At 46.5% G+C, this 22,411-nt stretch overlaps 1 protein-coding gene across 1 annotated transcript in view; it reads left to right on the forward strand.

Annotated features, from left to right (window-relative positions):
* Positions 1–22,411, forward strand: part of LOC123759134 (dystrophin) — a 379,967-nt gene that overhangs the window by 185,332 nt on the left and 172,224 nt on the right. Inside the window, 1 exon segment of the mRNA XM_069324819.1 lies at positions 15,151–15,249. Coding sequence (XP_069180920.1) covers positions 15,151–15,249 — 99 coding nt within the window.

Consider the following 22,411-nt stretch of genomic DNA (forward strand, 5'->3'; position numbering starts at 1 on the left):
ATGCTGACAGGGGGGGAGGCGTGTATGGTATTAGATGGTGCGAGAAGAGGTTCATGTTGATGAAAGCCCCGCTGCTGTCACTTGTTGGAAAAGTTGTAGAGGAATCTGGAGCTGTTTAGCTCTTTAAAGATTAAAACGAAAACACCGATAATGATTTATTTTTAGGGCTAGTCGCTCTCCTTGTATATGTCTACTAGGCGTATTGAAATATTTATTATTGTTGTTTACGGTTATTATTATCAACTTACATTATTGTATCTTCTAATATTTCGTGAATGCGTGAGGTTATTAGGCATTTTACACTAGATATCGGCTCCATAATACGGAGGTTGGTAAATTCGTTTGTAGACGGTATCTGGGAGTAATGATCATTAAGGAACAACAAGTAACTATTATTAATTCAAATATCTTATTAATAAGATATTTGGTATGATAAGTAATATCCTTCAACCTTAGCAAAACAGTGAGACTCCATTTTATAATAATGGGCATTTTGGTCCGGTTTAATGCAAAATGGAAATGAATCCGCTTTTGTGCATAGAACAAAGGATGGCAAAGCAAATATGCAAATGGATGAAAGGCTCAAACAAACAAGAGGAAGAAATATATTTTAAATCATAACCAGTTCAGTCAGGCTTCCTCAGTCACAAGTAGACCAATCACTAAAGTGCTCAGCAAACCAATCAGAAAGCACCACTAGGAAACTGGGGCAAATGAAATAGCAAGAAATCGTAGAAAACGCATTAGTCTGCACCTGACAGTGAAGGCAGGCAGATGCCATCATAGTGGAAGGGTCGGGATATTTCACGTTTTTGCCTAAGAGGCGGCCGATGGCAAAATTCCGAGGAGAGCAGGAGCGTCGGGTACCCAGGGAGACCAGGCCAGCGCCTGGTACCTACGACACTTTAACAAGCGTTCAGTGTCAGCTGCCAGATGAGGGGCCGGATTTTTGTGACATTCACCCACAGTTGGCCTGGGAAGGGAATGGCTTGTTCTTACCACCTGAAGAGTTAAGGTTCATCATCTCCGGGAAGAAGTCCCCGCGCTCGACCATAACTCACCACCAGGAAGCGTGGACATGAGGTCAGTGAGGAACTAAACAAGCCTGATAGTTCTGGGATTCATTTTGTTTACCAAAACTGCTCCGCAGTTGACGTAGAATTTGGCATTGATACGAAAATATAGCGCTAACGCTCCAATAATTTTTGGAACGTATCCTAGTGTCACAAAAATGTTAATTTAGTTTAACATTTGTTCGTGAATTATTACCCGAGGTTAGGTGAAGGGGCTTTGTATGCCCCTGTATAATATATGTATATTATACGTGGTGTCATATAATATGGGCAGCGGAGAGCCGTTATTGTATTGATAAGGTTACTGTACCTTACCTTGTGGTTACCTTGTGTAGCTTCCTGGGATCAATAGCCCCGCGGCCCGATCTACAAACAGGCCTCCATAGTTGTAATAAATGTAATAATTGTAGTAATCAGTTGGTTTCTGGTTGCTAAGCTTTTCCTCTCCCGAGAAAATCTTGGGAGCAGGACGGCGGTATAGAACTAGCGTCTTACTCCAAAGATTTCCTCATAGATACGTCGCGTTATTGTGATTTTCTTGTGTACTTTCCTCTCCCCTTTGAGTGTGCAGTTACATTATGTGGGACTGTGCAATGTATCATATTGTCTAGGTATTAAGTCTAGGTATTTGTGTGTGGTGTATGCGCGCGCAAGTGCGTGTTCTTCTGGCTTGAGTGAACAGCTGCAAGGCTCGTATTATCCTAAAGGAAAACTGGTATCACCTTCCTCATGGAAAATGTATGTAGTTACCTGTATTCATGATGCAAGTTGTATATATGCATTGAAAAGTGTACCTTTCTGTGTATATAGTCTGGCAACCCCCCCCCCCCTCCCCCTAAGTCAATATTTAGTTATGGAATATTCCAAGAGGTCGTCTGGGTTAAAAGCCTGACCGCTAACAGTGCAAACTGTCCTCTCGAATAATACATCACATTTCGACGTCGTATTCTCCAACGAATAAAATATGATGTATTATACGTCAGTGATAGCTGTTCGCAAACGTCCATGTTTACTGTGAGAGGGTATTCTGTTAGGGTTGGTTACATTAGCTTCGGGCAAATTAGTACATCATTTTCAGTCCGTTGTGGCAACTGGAGAGGACGGGCTGAGAAGTGAATGCAATAAAACATTGCAGCGTACATGATACAAGTGTTACTTGTGTAGCAGTGCCCGGTAGAAATGTTTTACCCCCCAAAATAATGTTGCGAGGAAGATACAAAGTCTTGAAAACTGTAATAGTGGAAAATATATTATGTTTAATGCATAAATCCACGATGAAATATGCCAGAAGCGAAAAGTATTACTACACACATTATTGGAATTCCACAAGGAAGATAATTTGGAAGACAAATTACAACGCCTTGCATATTGAAATATTGCAAGCAAGTAGGTTAAAACGTTGCCAAACGCCAACACAGAGCCTGGAATATGGCAACTCCGGCAAGAGGAATGAATGGGTGTGGGCTGTTCCCGGAGATTTGTTACGGGGTAAACGATTGGCCTGGACGGAAGGAGAAAGTTTAATTTGTTAACTCTTTCGCAGAGAACCAAAAACTTGCAGGATTTGATTTGTTAGCGCTAGGATGGTGGTGGCTGGTTGGTGGTCCTGGGAATGGCAGGGGAAGTTGGTTTGGTTTATGTCCTGAGTACTAAGTAATGTATGTATGTATGTGTTCGCTTTGCAGGGTGACTGGTGGGTGGGGCAGAACTGTCATAAGCGGATCGGGGTCGCCTCCATTGCCTCCTTTTAAGGGGAATCGGCTTCCATGACGATCCCCATGAAGTTGGCGAGAATGAAATGGTGGGCACCGAGTCTTTATAGTTTCATCATCTGTTCATAATATTACAGAATTCAGATAGTGATATACAAAACGCATGATCTGATGGCAGATTTGCATTTCGGGGGCTCCCAACACCCTAAATGATGTAACCTTTTGGGGTGGACCCCCCCCCCTTCCCAGGCACCGCCGGGTACCCAATCTGTATATTAAATATTTGTATAATGTTTGGTAGACTCGTGGGATACCGTCGAGTGTGTACAGTGGCTCTCCGGGTCGGTGTCGGGTGGTTGATCACTGGAGAAGCCTCGCTGAAACATTTTGACCACAAATAATTCGAAATCTAACACTGTACTGTTTTCATGCGTAAAAAAAAAGTGCCGATTTACCCGATTTTATCAGAGGAACATCACCTCCAGTAGCCTCGACGGGAACAGGAAGCCAGCGGCTTGTCAAAGGCCCAGTATCTTTTCCCCGTCCATTATTCCTGAGGATTATTCTTCAGCTGAATTTGAAGGTGATGCAAGAAAGGCAAACGAGGCCGCCTGTTATACGAGGCATGACTCACAAGGCGCGCGCACTGCTGTAAGTTTACACATGTGGTACACATGCCAGAATTGGCCAGTGGGGGTGGTAGGGGGCATCACCCCCCCCCCCCCACCTCCCTGTTCACTCCACCCACATTGTGTTTTTTTTTTTTTTTTTTTTTGAGATATATACAAGAGTTGTTACATTCTTGTACAGCCACTAGTACGCGTAGCGTTTCGGGCAGGTCCCTGGAATACGATCCCCTGCCGCGAAGAATCGTTTTTTCATCCAAGTACACATTTTACTGTTGCGTTAAACAGAGGCTACAGTTAAGGAATTGCGCCCAGTAAATCCTCCCCGGCCAGGATACGAACCCATGACATAGCGCTCGCGGAACGCCAGGCGAGTGTCTTACCACTACACCACGGAGTGTTGACTCCCCTCAATGGACAACTTGTTACTGTTATATTTTGAGCGTATTCCAAACACTTAATTTTCTTGATATACGTTTTTATAATGCTATTGATAGGTATATTAGAGGGAATAATACAGAAGTATGGTTATATTAGTGGATTTCCTCCACGCAGGCTCTGGTTAGCGGGATAGGGTTCACCCGGGCTGTGGACATGTATTGGTTGGAATAGGTCTATGCAGTTTGGTCTTCAGGCTTTCAGAACCAAAGGGTTTGGCAAGCCTGGGGACTGAAGGAACTTGAGGGTTAGGCTGAAATCTCTAGAAACAGGAAGAGGACGGCGGCGAGAGGTGTTACCTTACCTTGAGGTTACCTTGAGGTGCTTCCGGGGCTTAGCGTCCCTGCGGCCCGGTCGTCGACCAGGCCTCCTGGGGTAGAATGATCAGTGTCCTATCCACTGTGGATTGAAGTAGTCATGTTCTTCAAGTATTGTATTATTGTATTGATGTTGTATTCTTCTCTCTTCAACTGCAACAAGCTGCACGGTGGCAGGGAAGGCTTGGTGGCTAGCTGAGGGCGAGGAGGAGGAGGAGAGACTCAGTCTTGTCGGTGTTGGCTTGATGGTGTGCTGTCTTGGAGGGTATAGTGGCGGTGGGTCCTAAGAGCTGTAGGTGAGGTCTGTCTTGATGGCTGTGTTAATTTCTGGGTGGTTATTCTTGGACATGGTCCTTCATTCTTCCGTCCTCAGGCCTCTTCTGTCTTCCTTCTTTCGACTGCTTCTCTTCTTGCATGCTTCGTCAGTCTTCGTCGCAATCTGGGGTAAACTGGCATTTATACATATGCAGGAAAATATATGTTGGGATACACAAGCAGGTGATAAATAAAATTTTAGCTTCTTCGTTGAGTAAATGTGCTTCTAACAGGCTCGTCTAAAGTAATAATATATAAATAATTAATAATAATGCTAATCATAATAGTGTCTCAGTCGATAAAATTTATATTTTTATTATTGATAATAATATAATAGTAATATTATCAATAACTTTAAGATTAATATGTACAGTTTTCAAATAGATTAAATTCATAGATAGGAGGAAAGGGGTTGCATCCGGTTAACTATAAGAGCCATAGTCGGCACCTCACCAGAGAGCCAGCTGCCAGGGCTGAGTGAGGACCGCGCAGGATAAGGATCGTCAAAGCCCCGTCCCACCTCGTCCACCAGTTCCTCCGTCAGTTGTCTCACGTCTGTCGTCCGCGTCTTCACTGGTTCGCGGTATTCCTGGTCGTGTGTGTGTGTGTGTGTGTGTGTGTGTGTGTGTGTGTGTGTGTGTGTGTGTGTGTGTGTGTGTGTGTGTGTGTGTGTGTGTGTGTGTGTGTGTGTGTGTGTGTCTACATATATAAACATACATATTTTGGGAATGTATAGCGTGCTGAACTCTCCCCTTCAGTACACCCAAACAAAAGTATAAATTGTAGTTTGGATTCGTTCGTAAAATGGTGGTGCTACACCTCGAGTAGTGTGCACAGCTGATCGACCAGTGAACTGTGGCGTAGGAGGTAAATTCTGGCTTGGACAGTCTACCTTGATCGTTTGGGGGAGCCTGGAGAATTTACGCATCAACAGGAGGGTTGGAGAGAGGGGAGCTTGCCATTGGTCATGACCCCTTCCTCTCCCTCCCTCCCTCTCCCTCTCTCTCTCTCTCTCTCTCTCTCTCTCTCTCTCTCTCTCTCTCTCTCTCTCTCTCTCTCTCTCTCTCTCTCTCTCTCTCTCTCTCACCTTCCCACCTGTCTGCGATTATTTGGCTATTGCCCCTGCACACTTCTTCTCCCCGTTCTCTTCTCTCTTTTCCTTCCTCCTTTGCTCGTCTCCGTTTTCATCCGGACACGGGAAAGCTTAGTGAGGCTTTAAAGGTTTTAGGGATGCGAAGGCTAGTGGGCTCTTGGGTGGTTTGTGGGTTTGATGGCTATGGAGCTTTAGAATTTTAGGCAGGTTCTGAAGGCAAGTGGGAGGTTGAGATGTTTGTGAGGTTGTAGATCGGGGAGAACTCGGAAAGTTCGCGGAGATCCAGGGATATTTTGGGCTGTTGAACTTAGTGGGCCGCATAAGGTTTCTCGATTCCACGGATATGTTTTTGGCTGCAGAACTTAGGGGCTTGCATAAGTTGGAGATCCAGGGAGGTGTAGGACTGCAGGAGTCGGCATGGACTTAGGCTCGTAGAGATACAAGGATGTACAGGGCTTGAGATCTTAGGGAGTTGTATGGGTTTATGGCGGGATTCATGTTAGGAAGGTTATTTGCACCTGAAGAACTTATACAAATAGACACACCAGGGGGCCTCGTAGCCTGGTGGATAGCGCGCAGGACTCGTAATTCTGTGGCGCGGGTTCGATTCCCGCACGAGGCAGAAACAAATGGGCAAAGTTTCTTTCACCCTAAGTGCCCCTGTTACCTAGCAGTAAATAGGTACCTGGGAGTTAGTCAGCTGTCACGGGCTGCTTCCTGGGGTGTGTGTGTGTGTGTGTGTGTGTGTGTGGTGTGGGGGGAAAAAAAAAGTAGTTAGTAAGTTAGTAGTTAGTTAGTAAACAGTTGATTGACAGTCGAGAGGCGGGCCGAAAGAGCAAAGCTCAACCCCCGCAAAAACACAACTAGTAAACTAGTAAACACACCAACCAGGGACCAGATTCACGAAGTAGTTACGAACCTGTGCATCTTTTCTCAATATTTGGCGGCTTTGTTTACAATTATTACAAAGTTCGTGAGCTCCGAAGCACCAGGAAGCTTTTATGACAATAACAACAGTTGACTGTTTAATAGATGTAACCAACGCCGTCAAAGATTGAGAAAAGATGTACACGTTCGTAAGTACTTGCGTAACTGCTTTATGAATCTGGTTGCAGGTTTCCACAAGAGGAATTAACTCTGGATATCAGTAACAGGTCAAATCACAAGGCGAGTGAGATCCTTGGGATGCAGAGCTTTTGGACGGTTCCAGAGGTCACTTTTATTATAAATATTAGCGGTTAGGCAATAAGGCTTCAATGTTGGCTGTAGTTTTCCAGGCAGTTACGCTTTGCATATAAATATTTGTGGAATTTCGAAATTAATAATTCTTCAAATTTCAGTGCGACTTCAGAGCTTAATAGTCACACAAAATTTAATGTGTCGCCAGCGAGTGTTGTCGTCCAGTCGTTGTTTATTGGAAATTAAGTACTAAAGAAGCCCGTGGCACAGTGGTCTACGTCCTCGACTATCAATCGAGGGACCCGGGTTCAATTCCCTGGCAGGACAGAAACGGGTGCCCGTGTTAATGTAACGACCTTTCCCCCGAGTGCGAGACCATAAGACTAGACGGAAAGGAGCTTCTCTGCCGTGACATTCGCGCCCTCATACCAAATCGTAAAGTGAATTCATAAAGTGAATATTATTATTTATTATTATTATTATTTTAATAACATGGGGAACTAACTACACTTGGGTGTGTCTGGAAACTCAGCGAGGTTAACAGTTTATGGCTGTTGTGCACTCTAGTCCTCTGTTGTCAGCAAGGCGGACAGCCCGCCTGCTTTCATACCTCACTGTATTTCCCACTTCTATACTTCCCTTCACCTATGCCTCTCTTTCCTCTTTACTTCCCCCCCCCCCCAAAAAAAAAAAAAAAGTCCTTTGTACATAAGGGGCATAACTATCCAATCTCTGACCGTCTTCAAAAGCTAACTTGATAAACACCTCCAAAGGGTACCTGATCAACCAGGCTGTAAACTCATACGTCTACCAGTCTTGTTGACCAGACCATCAACCAAGAGGCCTGGCCAGGGAGACTTGTATTTCTCACAGGATGTGGTGGTTCCTGCTTCCACTACCCCCATCCCCTCTTCGTCTGTGTGAACGAAATGCCTGAAAACACTTTGGCGATTTTTGATGCGCAGAGGAAGGATAGTGGTCGAGGCCTGAGCTAGTGTCGCTGTAGCTCAGGACAGTGGTCGAGGCCTGAGCTAGTGTCGCTGTAGCTCAGGACAGTGGTCGAGGCCTGAGCTAGTGTCGCTGTAGCTCAGGACAGTGGTCGAGGCCTGAGCTAGTGTCGCTGTGGCTCAGGACAGTGGTCGAGGCCTGAGCTAGTGTCGCTGTGGCTCAGGACAGTGGTCGAGGCCTGAGCTAGTGTCGCTGTAGCTCAGGACAGTGGTCGAGGCCTGAGCTAGTGTCGCTGTAGCTCAGGACAGTGGTCGAGGCCTGAGCTAGTGGCGCTGTAGCTCAGGACAGTGGTCGAGGCCTGAGCTAGTGGCGCTGTAGCTCAGGACAGTGGTCGAGGCCTGAGCTAGTGGCGCTGTAGCTCAGGACAGTGGTCGAGGCCTGAGCTAGTGGCGCTGTAGCTCAGGACAGTGGTCGAGGCCTGAGCTAGTGGCGCTGTAGCTCAGGACAGTGGTCGAGGCCTGAGCTAGTGGCGCTGTAGCTCAGGACAGTGGTCGAGGCCTGAGCTAGTGTCGCTGTGGCTCAGGACAGTGGTCGAGGCCTGAGCTAGTGGCGCTGTAGCTCAGGACAGTGGTCGAGGCCTGAGCTAGTGTCGCTGTAGCTCAGGACAGTGGTCGAGGCCTGAGCTAGTGGCGCTGTAGCTCAGGACAGTGGTCGAGGCCTGAGCTAGTGGCGCTGTAGCTCAGGACAGTGGTCGAGGCCTGAGCTAGTGTCGCTGTGGCTCAGGACAGTGGTCGAGGCCTGAGCTAGTGGCGCTGTAGCTCAGGACAGTGGTCGAGGCCTGAGCTAGTGTCGCTGTAGCTCAGGACAGTGGTCGAGGCCTGAGCTAGTGTCGCTGTAGCTCAGGACAGTGGTCGAGGCCTGAGCTAGTGTCGCTGTAGCTCAGGACAGTGGTCGAGGCCTGAGCTAGTGTCGCTGTAGCTCAGGACAGTGGTCGAGGCCTGAGCTAGTGTCGCTGTAGCTCAGGACAGTGGTCGAGGCCTGAGCTAGTGTCGCTGTAGCTCAGGACAGTGGTCGAGGCCTGAGCTAGTGTCGCTGTAGCTCAGGACAGTGGTCGAGGCCTGAGCTAGTGTCGCTGTAGCTCGCTCACTCCCTCCACTGTTCTTCCGTAAAACCCAACCGTAATAATATAGAATTATTGGATTACTTAGCGGCGGCTGTGGAATACAATGTGATTTTTAACGAGCTTTATAAAGATGGCTCACGGCAGCGGGTGTGGAAGGCAAACTCAGAGCAGAGTTTGTATTCCACCACCACTGATTTTTTTATTTGTGACGGGAGTTCTCTGAACAGAGTTTGGTATAGAACTCTGAACTGCTCTCTGTATAGAGCTCACTGAAGAGTACTCTATAGGTGATCGCTTCTAATCAGTAGAAGCCACGATGAAAATTCGAGTCAACTTACTGGATACTCCCCGAGCCACGCCTTAAATCAATCCACCACTTTGTGCAGCTCTCTATAGAGCTCAACGAAGAATAACTGGTATAGAGCTCTCTGAGCATCACTCTGTACAGAGCTCCCTCGCCCTGCGGAACTGGGTTTTCCAAGCTGTACTTCACCACAGCCCCCACGGTGGAATCACACCTTTAATTCCCGATATATGTTGTTTGCTAAACGCTATAGTTTGAATGCACAAGAGAACACCTTGGCTAGGTACATGCCTATGAACTGTGCACCCCCCACACACACCTGGATAATAGGATACGCGCCTGTGGGCTGCACGAGGCCCTTGGATAACCAGACAAGAATGCCGCGTGCTTGGAATAAACAAAGTGACTGTCTACAAACCAAGGAATTTCGCACATGGGAGAGAACCTGTTAGTGGCCTTACGGAGGGAAGAGGAGGGAAGGTTGTGCTGGGTGATGGGTAGCTTGTGGTGGCTGAAGGGAAGCTTGTTGTGAGGGTAAAGGAGAAACTGATTTCAAACTAGTGTGGTATTTATAAAGACTCTACTATATGACTTACACCGCTGCCGACCTCTTGTATTTCAAGTTGTGTTTGCAGTTTATTCTCGATAACTGTTACTTCCTTTTTCTCTACATAATATATATAATGTTCAGTGATCCGCACAATGTATAATAAATTCTCTAAACTAATATTTGTTATTCAGACACTTGTCCATAATATATGTACCGGATATAACATGGATTGTGGTATCGAATGATGCCTTCAAGACTCTATATAAATCAAGCAGTAGTTTTGGTCTAGATACTTTCACGCCCATCATGGTCCAGTGGGTAGTGCGTGTGTCTAGGGAGTTCCGGCGTCCTCTCATCATAAGGCTTGAATATCACGCTCCTGTGAGCGACATTTACACGCTTACCCGCGAAATATAAACATTGCATTGAAGATCAACAGAAATATAGCAAAGACACAAATATATGAGAGAAGCGAATTATTGTAATGATAGAGAAAATGAGAGGAACCAGCCGCAGCGTCAGTAGGCGTCAGTAGGATGTGCTCGCCTCCTTGTTGGGATATCACGTATGTGTGGGGGCAGGAAGATCCGATATTATCTAACCCGTCTGTGCAACAGCGCTATCGATTATCATGTAATTATCTAATTCGGTACTGAACGTTGAACTTCGCGAGTATTGCGTTGTGCTTGGAGGCGACTGGCACTTTTTTTCAGTTTGACGGCTTGGAGTATCGAATTTTGAAGCTATCGAGTAATATTGGATATTTTTGCGGGTGCTGGTTGGTGTAACGTGAGCGTCCTTGATGAACAGTTTGGAATTATTTGCAATTTTGACGTAAAATTGTATTTGGGGAGGAGGAAATGGCCTGTGTGTGGACACTAAAGCTGGCAGAGCGGGGTAGTACAGTAAAACAAGTAGATACAGTTCACAGTTGTAGATGTGACTGTGTTTGAATATGATTTTTGATGCGTGTTTATTTGTTATAATAACTATCGAAGAGGGATCGCAATTGTGTTATGACATCTTATTTACATTATAGTTCGCGAAGTTCTATTATTTTGACCATTTTCATTATTTACTGAAATTATGTGTAGTATAACTCAATTATAAATATACAACTATTAATGAACATAGTTGTGAATAACTATTTATGAATATTTTTGATTTGCTCAATCGTCAACAGGTAAAATATTTATATTTATTTTATGGAGAAAACTCAGACCCTTCGTTAATGATTTCCAGGGAACTAGCAGTGACATGTAGTTAAGTCACTCCTCATAGTTCTCTTTATGTTTGTCGTTACCGTGGATACTCCGCGTTAACAAATAATATAATATTAACACACACACACACACACACACACACACACACACACACACACACACACACACACACACACACAGGTACAGGACCCGAAAATCTTTATCCTAAAAAATTATCATTTGTGAACTAGTTACATGCAACTTCTATTTGCCTGGCATGTACAATCTGTCCTCACACTAAATGCACGGCAGTGGGTGGGTGGCAGAGGACCCATCCAGTGGGCGATGGTGGGACCTAGACCTATTCAGTGGGCGGCAGTGTTCCTCAGACCCATCCAGTGGGCGGCACTGGACCCCAGACCTACCCAGTGGGCGGCGGAAGCCAGATCCATCGAACAGTGCAAGATTATAGACAAGTCTGTAATCATTACTATGAAGTCCTACTCTCCCGCCAGGGTTAAGACGACCTCCTCCTCTGCCATCAGGGTTAAGACGACGACCTCCTCTGCCATCAGGGCTAAGACGACGACCTCCTCTGCCATCAGGGCTAAGAACTGACATTACTAGGGTGGCAAGGGGGGATAGTCTTCCTCTTGCCGCGTAAGGCATGGTAATGTGGAGGGCTCAGCACCGGATTATTGAAGGCGCCCACCGGAGAGTATGCTAATGTGAACAGCTTTCAAAGGGGATGCGTCAGTACCCCTGCCCTCGGAGTGCACCGCTGTGTCCTGAACCCCGCCCACCTTGTGCTGTACCCCGTCCACCTTGTGCTGTACCCCCCCCCTTGTGCTGTACCCCGCCCACCTTGTGCTGTACCCCGTCCACCTTGTGCTGTACCCCTCCCCCCTTGTGCTGTACCCCGCCCACCTTGTGCTGTACCCCGCCCATCTTGTGCTGTACCCCGCCCATCTTGTGCTGTACCCCCCCCCCCCCTTGTGCTGTGCTAATGCCGACTTTCTGACTGGGTGACTGACGATCAAACAGGCCGACAATGTGCGTACAAGACTTTGACTTTGCCACTGTGCAGTTTTCACTCAAGTCTTGTTGTGTGTGTATATATAAAACACAAACAGGAGGCGAGTGGGCGCACCTACAATGAGCTGCTTGTTATCTTGCAGTGTTAAACACCCAGGTGGTAGGAGAGAGAGGTTATAACGAGCTGGAGGTAAACATTGTAGGATCATTACTGGCAGACGAGCCTCTGCGGTCGCCTGCTTCCCACCTCCACAACTACACATCCCCACACACACCCCCACACACACCCCCACACACACACCCCCCACACACCCACCCCCACACACCCCACACACACCCCACACACACACACCCCACACATTCCCCCGCTCTTCACACAACACATTCACCCACTTCGCAGATTTTGTTCTCACTATTTCGCATTGCTTCCTTTGAGTTTAGCCTTCTGTCCTTCTCAGTCTTTCCCTTAGGCTCTCCTCAGCCTAATTTAGTAATTTTTCAGTCTTTCCCGTCTACCATACCTTCCAGCAGTGCCCGTCTACCATACCTTCCAGCAGTGCCCGTCTACCATACCTTCCAGCAGTGCTCTCTGGCCCTCCTGCTCATGGGTTACACCTCTCAGTCGGTCCAGTAGATGGCCTCGAGTTGCTTTTATTAACCTGAGAATCTATATATATAATTTTGTCTTCAATTTTGTTGCTTTGGTATACATAATAAAAGGGTGAACATGACTTGTGTAGGTCAGGGGCTATCATAGAGTTGATTGTGGCTTATCAGCTTGAGTGACAAGCTTCGTGACGGTAGTTGAGCTGGTGTTTGCGGGGGGGGGGGGAGGCTCACTAGGTCAAAGGTCACTATAACGCAGGTACTGTCAAAATATATGTGATCCTATATGTCTTCTCATTAGCTGGAATTTGAACAAAGGATTTTATGGACTTGGCACCAGGGTTTAGGGGCGACGGTGGTGACCAGTGCTGCTGCCAGCGTCTTATCTTATCTCGAGTTACTACATTTTCGCCAAGTTGTCTTGAAGAAGTCTGACGAGTGACGACCACTTAAACCATTTCTCTCATGAATGGTGGTAAACTTGACTCCTGGAACGCGCCACGAATGTGTCTCATCGTCTTCTCAACTTGATGGCAGCAAAGGAGAAGTATTGCTGACGTGTCGGGCTCCTCGCTTAAGTGTTTGTGGATATTCACGTTTTTTTGACATTCACAAACACGAAACAAGTTTTACAAACAGGAAATATTGTAAAATGAGTATATTTTGATCATTTAAATAAACATTTTGATCATTTAAATAAACATTTTGATCATTTAAATAAAAGTAACAAATACAAGCATCGTGATACACAAATGGCTTTGTAATTCTGTGTTGGTTGGTGTGAGTCTGCGGCCTGGTGGCTTCACCTATTTTGATAACAAAATATATAATTTCTCTGTACGATATTTATATATGCTGATTCAATTTTTGGCGTGTATTGTGCAGTGGGGAAGGACACTTTACTGAGGGGCAAATTCTTCCACCCAATCTTTTAATGGCTGTCGTATAGAATTTAAAATAAAATTTCCATTAATATGTCTGTTAGGACTCTTCAAATTCTTTGTATCCCGCATGTCCAAGGCTGTCAAAGAGAGAAGTTTATATATATATAAAAAAGTAACCATAAAAAATTTATTAATGATAAAAGTAATGATGTTAATAATTATCATTTAATTTTAGATTAACAGGATAATATGTTGTGTTAAATTGTTCTCCACAAAATTCGAGTCATGGCTTAAGTTCTTTTCTTCGCGTAGCGGTGAGAAATATTTCTTATCCCGGGTCACGAGCACACAAGTTTACACGGTGGGGGAGGAGCGTCCTGTTACCAGTAGTGTGGCCCATCACTCCACCCGCTCCTGCTCCATCACCAGACACTTCCACCATTGTTGTTGTTATAGATTCAGCTACTCAGAACAAGTTCCAAGTAGCACGGGATATGGTGAGCCCGTAACTTACCTGGCACAGGAGCGGGGCAAGAAGCACGGGCTATGGTGAGCCCGTAGTGGACTTACCTGGCACAGGAGCGGGGCAAGAAGCACGGGCTATGGTGAGCCCGTAGTGGACTTACCTGGCACAGGAGCGGGGCAAGAAGCACGGGCTATGGTGAGCCCGTAGTGGACTTACCTGGCACAGGAGCGGGGCAAGAAGCACGGGCTATGGTGAGCCCGTAGTGGACTTACCTGGCACAGGAGCGGGGCAAGAAGCACGGGCTATGGTGAGCCCGTAGTGGACTTACCTGGCACAGGAGCGGGGCAAGAAGCACGGGCTATGGTGAGCCCGTAGTGGACTTACCTGGCACAGGAGCGGTGCTGGCACTTCCACCATCACAACTGTTAGTTATATTATAATACAACAGGCTCAGCAAGGCTAGTAGGCGGGGCATAAGGAGTCACACCTCACTACCCTTTAGTTACTGATAGGCAAGTACTGCCGCCTCCTCTTACTGCGGGCTCACCATAGCCCGTGCTACATGGACATTTCGTTCTGAGTAGCTAAATCTCAAACAACAACAACAACAGCCTCCTCTTCCTTCTCTTTCTCTTCCTTTCCGTCGCCGTCTTCGCCGCCGTCTTTTCCTTATTTTTCTAGCTAATAAAGTGGAATTGTCTCATTTTCTCTCCGCTCTTCCTTACGGGGTTTTAATGAAATCCACATTTTCCCCATTTCTCTCAGCAGCGCATTTTTCTCTTAATTAACTTTTTTTTTTTTTACATGTGATAATATTTTCTTTGGTTGATATATTCGTTGTTTGCTTATGGCTGTAATCTTTTTCGTAGTGGAGGGGAAATTTGTTGCGTAGTTCACGGTTAAATAATTTATCTGGTTTTATTATATAATAATAATAATAATAATAATAATAATAATAATAATAATAATATAATTTATAACTTATACATGAGAACATTGTACACTTGTTAATTGTAATTATACATCAATGATATACTGTACAGAGGCTCTAATACAGAGTAAGTGGCCTAGGATATGTTCTCACTGTCCAAGAGGCCTGGTCGACGACCGGGCCGCGGGGACGCTAAGCCCCGAGAACACCTCAAGGTAACCTCATGGTAAGGAGGGAGCCAGTGTTGATTATTTCCTGTACAAGTCGACGTGGCTAGCCATCATTGTTCATCATCATTATAACTTGTCTCTTCTTGCGTCTAACTGCCTGTTCATTTGTTCACTACAGATTCGTGACTGGTTAACGCTGATGGAACAGATGACTCGTCAGCAGACTGTGGTGGTGGGCGACGCTGACGACATCCGCCAGCTGACGGAGAAGCAGAAGGTCAGTCTATATTATTATTATTATTATTACGCACAGAGATCACACTAACGTGATGCATCAAATGAACAAATCCACAAGGGCCGTGACGAGGATTCGAACCCGCGTCCGGGAGCATCCCAGACACTGCCTTAATCGACTGAGCTACGACAGGGTAAAAAGAGTTGAAACCGAAGTTCTACTGAACTTACTGGATCCCGTAGCCTCTCCGAGGCACAAACCAGGGTTTTACACAACTCCCCCCTGCACCCGAGCTATGTCAATAGGCATATGTTTGGGGTGCTGCCGGACGCAGGTTCGAATCCTCGTCACGGTCCTTGTGGATCTGTTCATTATTATTATTATTGTTATTGTGTAATCTTCAGGATGTTGCTTGACTGATTGTGGGGCTGTGTTGCGAGGACAATACTCGTATGGCTCTAATTGTATCGGTCTGATTGTTTTGTGTAGGCCTTAGGCCTCGCACCAGGTACTCGAACTGGTTTGGTTTTTCATCGCCCATATCCAACTGTTTCAGTTTTGTCCACAGTTATGTTGCTAGTGACTGTTCGGTGCAGAATCCCTCAAGAGAGAATAAAGCTGCTTAACATTTTGCTTATGTAACTTGTTCATAAATATATCTCGGTATACTTAAGACACTAACTCATTGTACGAGTTGGCATTTGTAAACAAAGATGCCAAGACACGGGTCAGTGAGCCCAACAGCTAGAGCTCGTTTTTGTCATTTGTTATCACTATCAGAATGATGGGTGGACAGGTACTGAGACGCTGCTAACCAATCCTCAAACACCTTCCGTTCGTCTCTAGTCCAGAGAGCCGGGATGAAACAACCTGGAGACAGTATCGAGGCAGTGCGATGGGATCAAACTCTCTCGGCCTCAGGGTTTTCTCAGAAGCAACACGTCCCTGTGATGTCAAGCCTTCCATCACTGTCGTGTGCGTATGCACTCGTGTGTGTACTTGCATTTACGGACATGTGTGCAATTTCCAGATCTGCAAAATTGCCATAGAGTTCTCGATAGATTCATTTTGCAAGCATTATTTTGAAATTCTTTTCATTCAGGTTCTCTTTATAATTTGTATTAATATTTGATAACTCCAAATTGTGATATGGTTTCCGTGTTTATTAAGAAAAATGATTGCGTTTTGTAGGCTTGGTATGCCGAGTATTGCTCTTGTGGCAGTCTTCCATCGGCTAAATAAAATGTGATGTCAGTATTATGTTTAGTAATGCAAGCGTAGGTGTCCTGTGAGCATTACTGAGCTGGCCCTCGTGGTCCAGGTGTGGCCCTCGTGGTCCAGGAGTGGCCCTCGTGGTCCAGGTGTTGCCCTCGTGGTCCAGGTGTGGCCCTCGTGGTCCAGGTGTGGCCCTCGTGGTCCAGGTGTGGCCCTCGTGATCCAGGAGTGGCCCTCGTGATCCAGGTGTGGTCCTCGTGGTTCAAGTGTGGCCCTCGTGGTCCAGGAGTGGCCCTCGTGGTCCAGGAGTGGCCCTCGTGGTCCAGGAGTGGCCCTCGACGTCCAGATGTAGTCCTCGTGGTCCAGGCTGTTTCCTTTTACCCGAGAAGGGCTCTTGTGGTTCGAGAATTGTCTTTGTGTCAATTAGGACAGTTCATTCTCAATCCAGATGGTGTAGGAAGGCTAGTGTGGCCCACTCTCGGTTTCCTTGACGCAAAAGTGACTCTCTTATTATACGAGTGGCCTTTGTAGTCCTTGAGTGGTCCTCGTGTCTTATCTGTCATCCAAGATGGAGGCTGTCGGTGGTACGACAAGGTGGCCCGTCGCCTCGTCTGAGATCACCTGTTGTCACGAAACACAAAGTATAATGTGATTTATCGTTTAAGTTTCTCGGTTTGTGTTTATTTTGTACAACCTGTGTTTTGTGTAACCTCCTGTGTTTGTGTAACCTCCTGTGTTTGTGGTGTGTGAGCTCTAGTCCTTGGGGCCTGCCTCGTACTGTACTAATAGTTCGGTATGACACAGTATGCCTCCTTATATCCTCCACTGGTGAAATCCATCGCCTCATTACCCTCTCAATAAAAATATTCTTATATTTTATATGATACTTTTGTGTATTGAAGTTAGTGGTATATGTGGTCTTGACTTGCTGTAAGACCTAACAATCAATCTGCTGCTGTCTACTATGCAGTTAGGTTATGTAAATGATGTCGTGTTATTCCACTTGTGCTTAGACGACCCGGAAGACAGTTGAATGTAGCTCACGATGACTCTTTTTCACACCAAAAGGATAACAGACAGACTAAGAGTGTTCTTTGCTCTAGGCATGCGCCTCTTGGTCGCTTTGGAACACTGTTCATTTTGGTTTGTCTCATTCCGTTGGGGGATAAATCAGAGATGGGAAACCCAACTCAAAAGTTGTACAAATTTTGTATTAATGCGTCACTAATAACCTTGTTGTTACGCGCCCAGATATATTTATTGATAATTATAATCGGTGGTTACAAGTCCAGCGTGCTGTCCGCTCGGCCGACCGGCTCCCTACGACGACGTTTCGGTCCGTCCTGGACCATTCTCACAATAGCATAATAGCATGGTTGGCATAATCACAACATGCTGTGAGACCGACAAACTAAAATAACAATAATGGCTCGTCGGTACTCTTCCTGTCACCCGTGTCGGCCACCTAGAGAGCTCGACAACGGCTTCTGCAGCTATTACTCTTCAGCTTAAACTATCAGCACATTTTCTCTTTCTGATTTCCGTAGTAAGCCTGAGTCTACAGTGGTCACTGTGACGAATACTTCTTAGAGGGTCTTGTATGTCGTGTTTGTGGTCCTTGCTCGAGCCTGCTCAGAGTTTTAGCATAGCTCACTTCTCTCAAGTTCAGAGGTCAGGCTGCTGATGGATACACATGTTCACCATCTTGGCGTATGTCGCCGATGATTTGATGATTTGTGCGTATACGCACACGCGTGCATGTTTGGCGAGGGGGGGGAGCGGGTGGGGTGAAGGTGATTGTGAGAGTTTGAGAGAGAGAGAGAGAGAGAGAGAGAGAGAGAGAGAGAGAGAGAGAGAGAGAGAGAGAGAGAGAGAAATGTAGAGGAAAAACAGGAAAGAGGTGATGGAGGAGGAAGAGGGGGGGAAGGGGAGGGGGCAGTGACCAGCTTGACAGGGAGGCGCGCCGCCTCCTCAAAGAAGGAAATTGAATTCTCCTCTTATTTTGAGCGGTTCCCAGGGTGGTACTAAGCTTGTGGTGTTTGTGTCACCGAGAGAGCTTGGTTTCTTTAGAGACTTGTTGCCGGGTGTTTATTATGTCTTTATTTTCTCCTAAACACTGACTAGATTTCGAGCGTCAGCTCCAAAGCTCCGCCTTTCGAACCAATAATAATAATAATGCTTATTCAGGTAAAAGTACATACATACAAGATGAGTTACAAACAGAATCCTGATGTATATACAGTATTTGTATTTTTAGTCGCCTCGATGTGTTTGCAGAGGTCGAACGCTAGCTCCTGAGACCCTCTTTTCGTGTTATTAGCCGTTTAGTACAATGATAATACATATAAGTTTACCTTAAAGTTTGCAATAGGTTACGTTGAGGTGGTTTTTATGATCACGGTAGGAATCACAGCTCTGTTGATCAGGTGGCCAATAAAGATACTTATCCAGTTTCGTTTGAGAGTTAATAATGCCCTTATATTTGAGAATCTAGGTTGCTTCAAATTTAATGCTGTATTAACTATGTGCTTTCCTTTATGCTCTCTTGATGCCGGTGGGTCACGTGGTCGGATGACCCCGGGAGGCATTTGAGGGACAACTCAAGTTACTTTTCAAGAGGATGGATAAGAGACAGACTAAGATTATTCTATTATGAGTTTATACGCCTTGTTGTCCTTTCAGTCCAGAGAGCCTATTTCCTCCACTGTGATTCGTGCGCGGTTTTGATCCAAGACTGAATCCGAACGGTTTGTGACTATCTTATGACCGCGTTGTTGTACCGCTAGAGAAAGTGTTTATTAATCTCCCCGTTCGCATTTCTTTGTAGTTACTTGGACTTAGTTATAGTAGCTATTTGCTGTGTGTGTAATTACCTAAGTGTAGTTACAGGATGAGAGCTACATTCTCACTTAGTGTGTTCCAACTCTACCACTCTGTTTGCAAAAGAACATTTTCTAATATTTTTTTGGCACCTCTGTTTCCTTAACTTGAATCTGTATCCTTTTGTTCGTGAAGTTGCTGGGTGTGCGCGTTTCGTGCGTGCGTGTGTGCGGGCGTGCGGGCGTGCCTTTCAGTGAGGTCATTCACGTGCTTCCTTTGACAGTTAAGCAGTGTGTATAGCAAGCCAGCACCTCGAACACATTGTATTATCAAAATGTCAGAACATTTCGTTACGATGATTCTCTTTGTGTAATCCTAACTTTTTATATAGAAATATGCAATAAAATGACAGCAGTAATATTAATAATAAAATTATAATTATTGTTATTATTAGTAGTAGTACTAGTAAAAATGTATTTAAAATACAGATCTGTCCGCACCAAAAACTCACACAAATTCCTTCCCGGCCTCACAAAGACGCCAAGAGCGAGAAAAATCATATATTCGTAAAAGTTTGTCGGTAATGTTATGGAGTTCCCAGTACACCTCCCCCAAATTTGTGAAGTCGGCAAGGAAAATGGTCTAGATGAGAGGTGGCCAGTGAAGGTGGCGGGGAGAGGTGGGGGAGAGGTGGCGGGGATGTTGGGGGGATGTTGGGGAGATGTGGCGGGGATGGTGGGGGAGAGGTGGCGGGGATAGTGTAGTGACAATCCATCACTACATGTTGGTACTTTCGATCAAAGAGTGACTAGAAGTACAATTATTCCAGGAGGATGGCTCGTGGTGGCACAGGGTCGGCAGGCCCACCTCAGCTGTGGTGGTATTATTGTGATAAGTTGACACCTGGGCCTCCTATTCCCTCCCCCCCCCCCTGCCTTCCTCGTGTAGTAATGACCATCACGCGTGTGTGTGCCCCTCACACTGTCACACCACTCTATCTTCCCCCAAACACACACTACCTACACACACACACACACACACACACACACACACACACACAATCTGTTGATTGATGGTTGAGAGGCGGGACCAAAGAGCCAAAGCTCAACCCCCGCAAGCACAACTAGGTGAGTACACACACAGAGTTAACGCACACGTCCCACTCCTCACAAACTCACCCGACATTCTTCAGGACTTGAGTTCACATGCCTCTTGATATTTTCATTCTCATCACACACTCCGGCCCCTGGTGCACATTTTTCTTCCTCCGCCTCCTCTTCCTGATTCCTTCCTCTCTCTCTCGCTCTCTCTCGCTCTCTCTCTCGCTCTCTCTCTCGCTCTCTCTCTCGCTCTCTCTCTCGCTCTCTCTCTCGCTCTCTCTCTCTCTCTCTCTCGCTCTCTCTCTCGCTCTCTCTCTCGCTCTCTCTCTCGCTCTCTCTCTCGCTCTCTCTCTCGCTCTCTCTCTCGCTCTCTCTCGCTCTCTCTCGCTCTCTCTCTCTCGCTCTCTCGCTCTCTCTCTCTCTCTCGCTCTCTCTCGCTCTCTCTCGCTCTCTCTCGCTCTCTCTCGCTCTCTCTCGCTCTCTCTCGCTCTCTCTCGCTCTCTCTCTCGCTCTCTCTCTCGCTCTCTCTCGCTCTCTTTCTCTCTCTCTCTCGCTCTCTCTCGCTCTCTCTCGCTCTCCCCTCCACCCCCTTCCATCCTCCTCTTTTGACAACCACTGGAAATTGAACTCATAAATTAATCATTGATAAAAACAATCAAAATTGCTGTTTCTATACACAGGTTGAAAAGCCGTATGGTTCTAGACTGCTCAGCCGCTTAAGAATAAACCTTAAACAGTAGAATACGCAGCAGCTTAGTACCTAGACGTGGCCGGCAAGCTTGAAGATCCACAGACTAGAAGCCAAAATGTCTATATAGTTACAAATACCTTATTGGCCTACACGGCCTATACCGTGCATGGCTGGGCGCCAGTAGTAAACAGATCTATGTATCGGTTAGGGATACATATCGGCATCGTTCTCATCTTTATAGCGGCAAAACTGTGTACATTCGGTACGGATGGACCAATAGCAACGTACATTTGTATTGAATATAGACGAATGTATCTCATAAACACATCGGATTTGGGCAGATCTATCCAAAGTTTATGGTGATTCCGGTGTGGGTTAGTCTGGTCAGTAGCCCTGGGTGTGGGTCAGTAGCCCTGGGTGTGTGTCAGTAGCCCTGGGTGTGTGTCAGTAGCCCTGGGTGTGGGTCAGTAGCCCTGGGTGTGGGTCAGTAGCCCTGGGTGTGGGTCAGTAGCCCTGGGTGTGGGTCAGGAGCCCTGGGTGTGGGTCAGGAGCCCTGGGTGTGGGTCAGGAGCCCTGGGTGTGGGTCAGGAGCCCTGGGTGTGGGTCAGGAGCCCTGGGTGTGGGTCAGGAGCCCTGGGTGTGGATCAGGAGCCCTGGGTGTGGGTCAGTAGCCCCTGGGTGTGGGTCAGTAGCCCTGGGTGTCTAGCCCAGAAGCCTGCGTAGGGAGGCTGCCTAAGCTCAAGTAAGCCACGTAAAGCTTGTTTTGCTATTCTAATACGTTGGGATTTAGTCGTGAACGTTCGCCGGATCAGACACGCGCGCGCGAAGGAAACTCCCTGTACAATTAAACTGTTATTGTGCTGCGAGCGTCAAGGCCCAGCGTGGTATTGCAAGTTACTCGGCTACAGTGCGTACTGTGCATACGGCTCACGATAGGACATCGTAGTTCCCCACACAAGCTGGGCTCTTCACCGTGTGTGGTACGGTGGAATGTATCTCTGAGTCATATTGCTAGTTTTCAAGCTGGCATTATTTGTAAATGCTGTGTGGTCATGGTGCTAGACCTGTGATATTGTTTATGTTGGGAACATTAGCCCCTAGTTTATCGCCTCGCGCGCGTGTGTACTCACCTAGTTGTGCTCTCGGGGGGGGGGGGGGGGTTGAGCTCTGGCTTTTTGGTCCCGCCTCTCAACTGTCAATGAACTAGTGGGGTATGTGTATCAACTCACTTAATTTGTGTGTGTACTCACCTAGTAGTGAATACAACTAGGTGAGTACACACACACACACACATGTGGTAGGGGCCTGATAGCTGAGTGGACAGAGCTCTGAACTCGTAATCCTAGAGTCCGGGTTGTGTGTGTGTGTGTATTCACCT

The sequence above is a fragment of the Procambarus clarkii genome, chromosome 15, assembly GCF_040958095.1.
Source record: "Procambarus clarkii isolate CNS0578487 chromosome 15, FALCON_Pclarkii_2.0, whole genome shotgun sequence".
Classification (NCBI taxonomy): domain Eukaryota; kingdom Metazoa; phylum Arthropoda; class Malacostraca; order Decapoda; family Cambaridae; genus Procambarus; species Procambarus clarkii.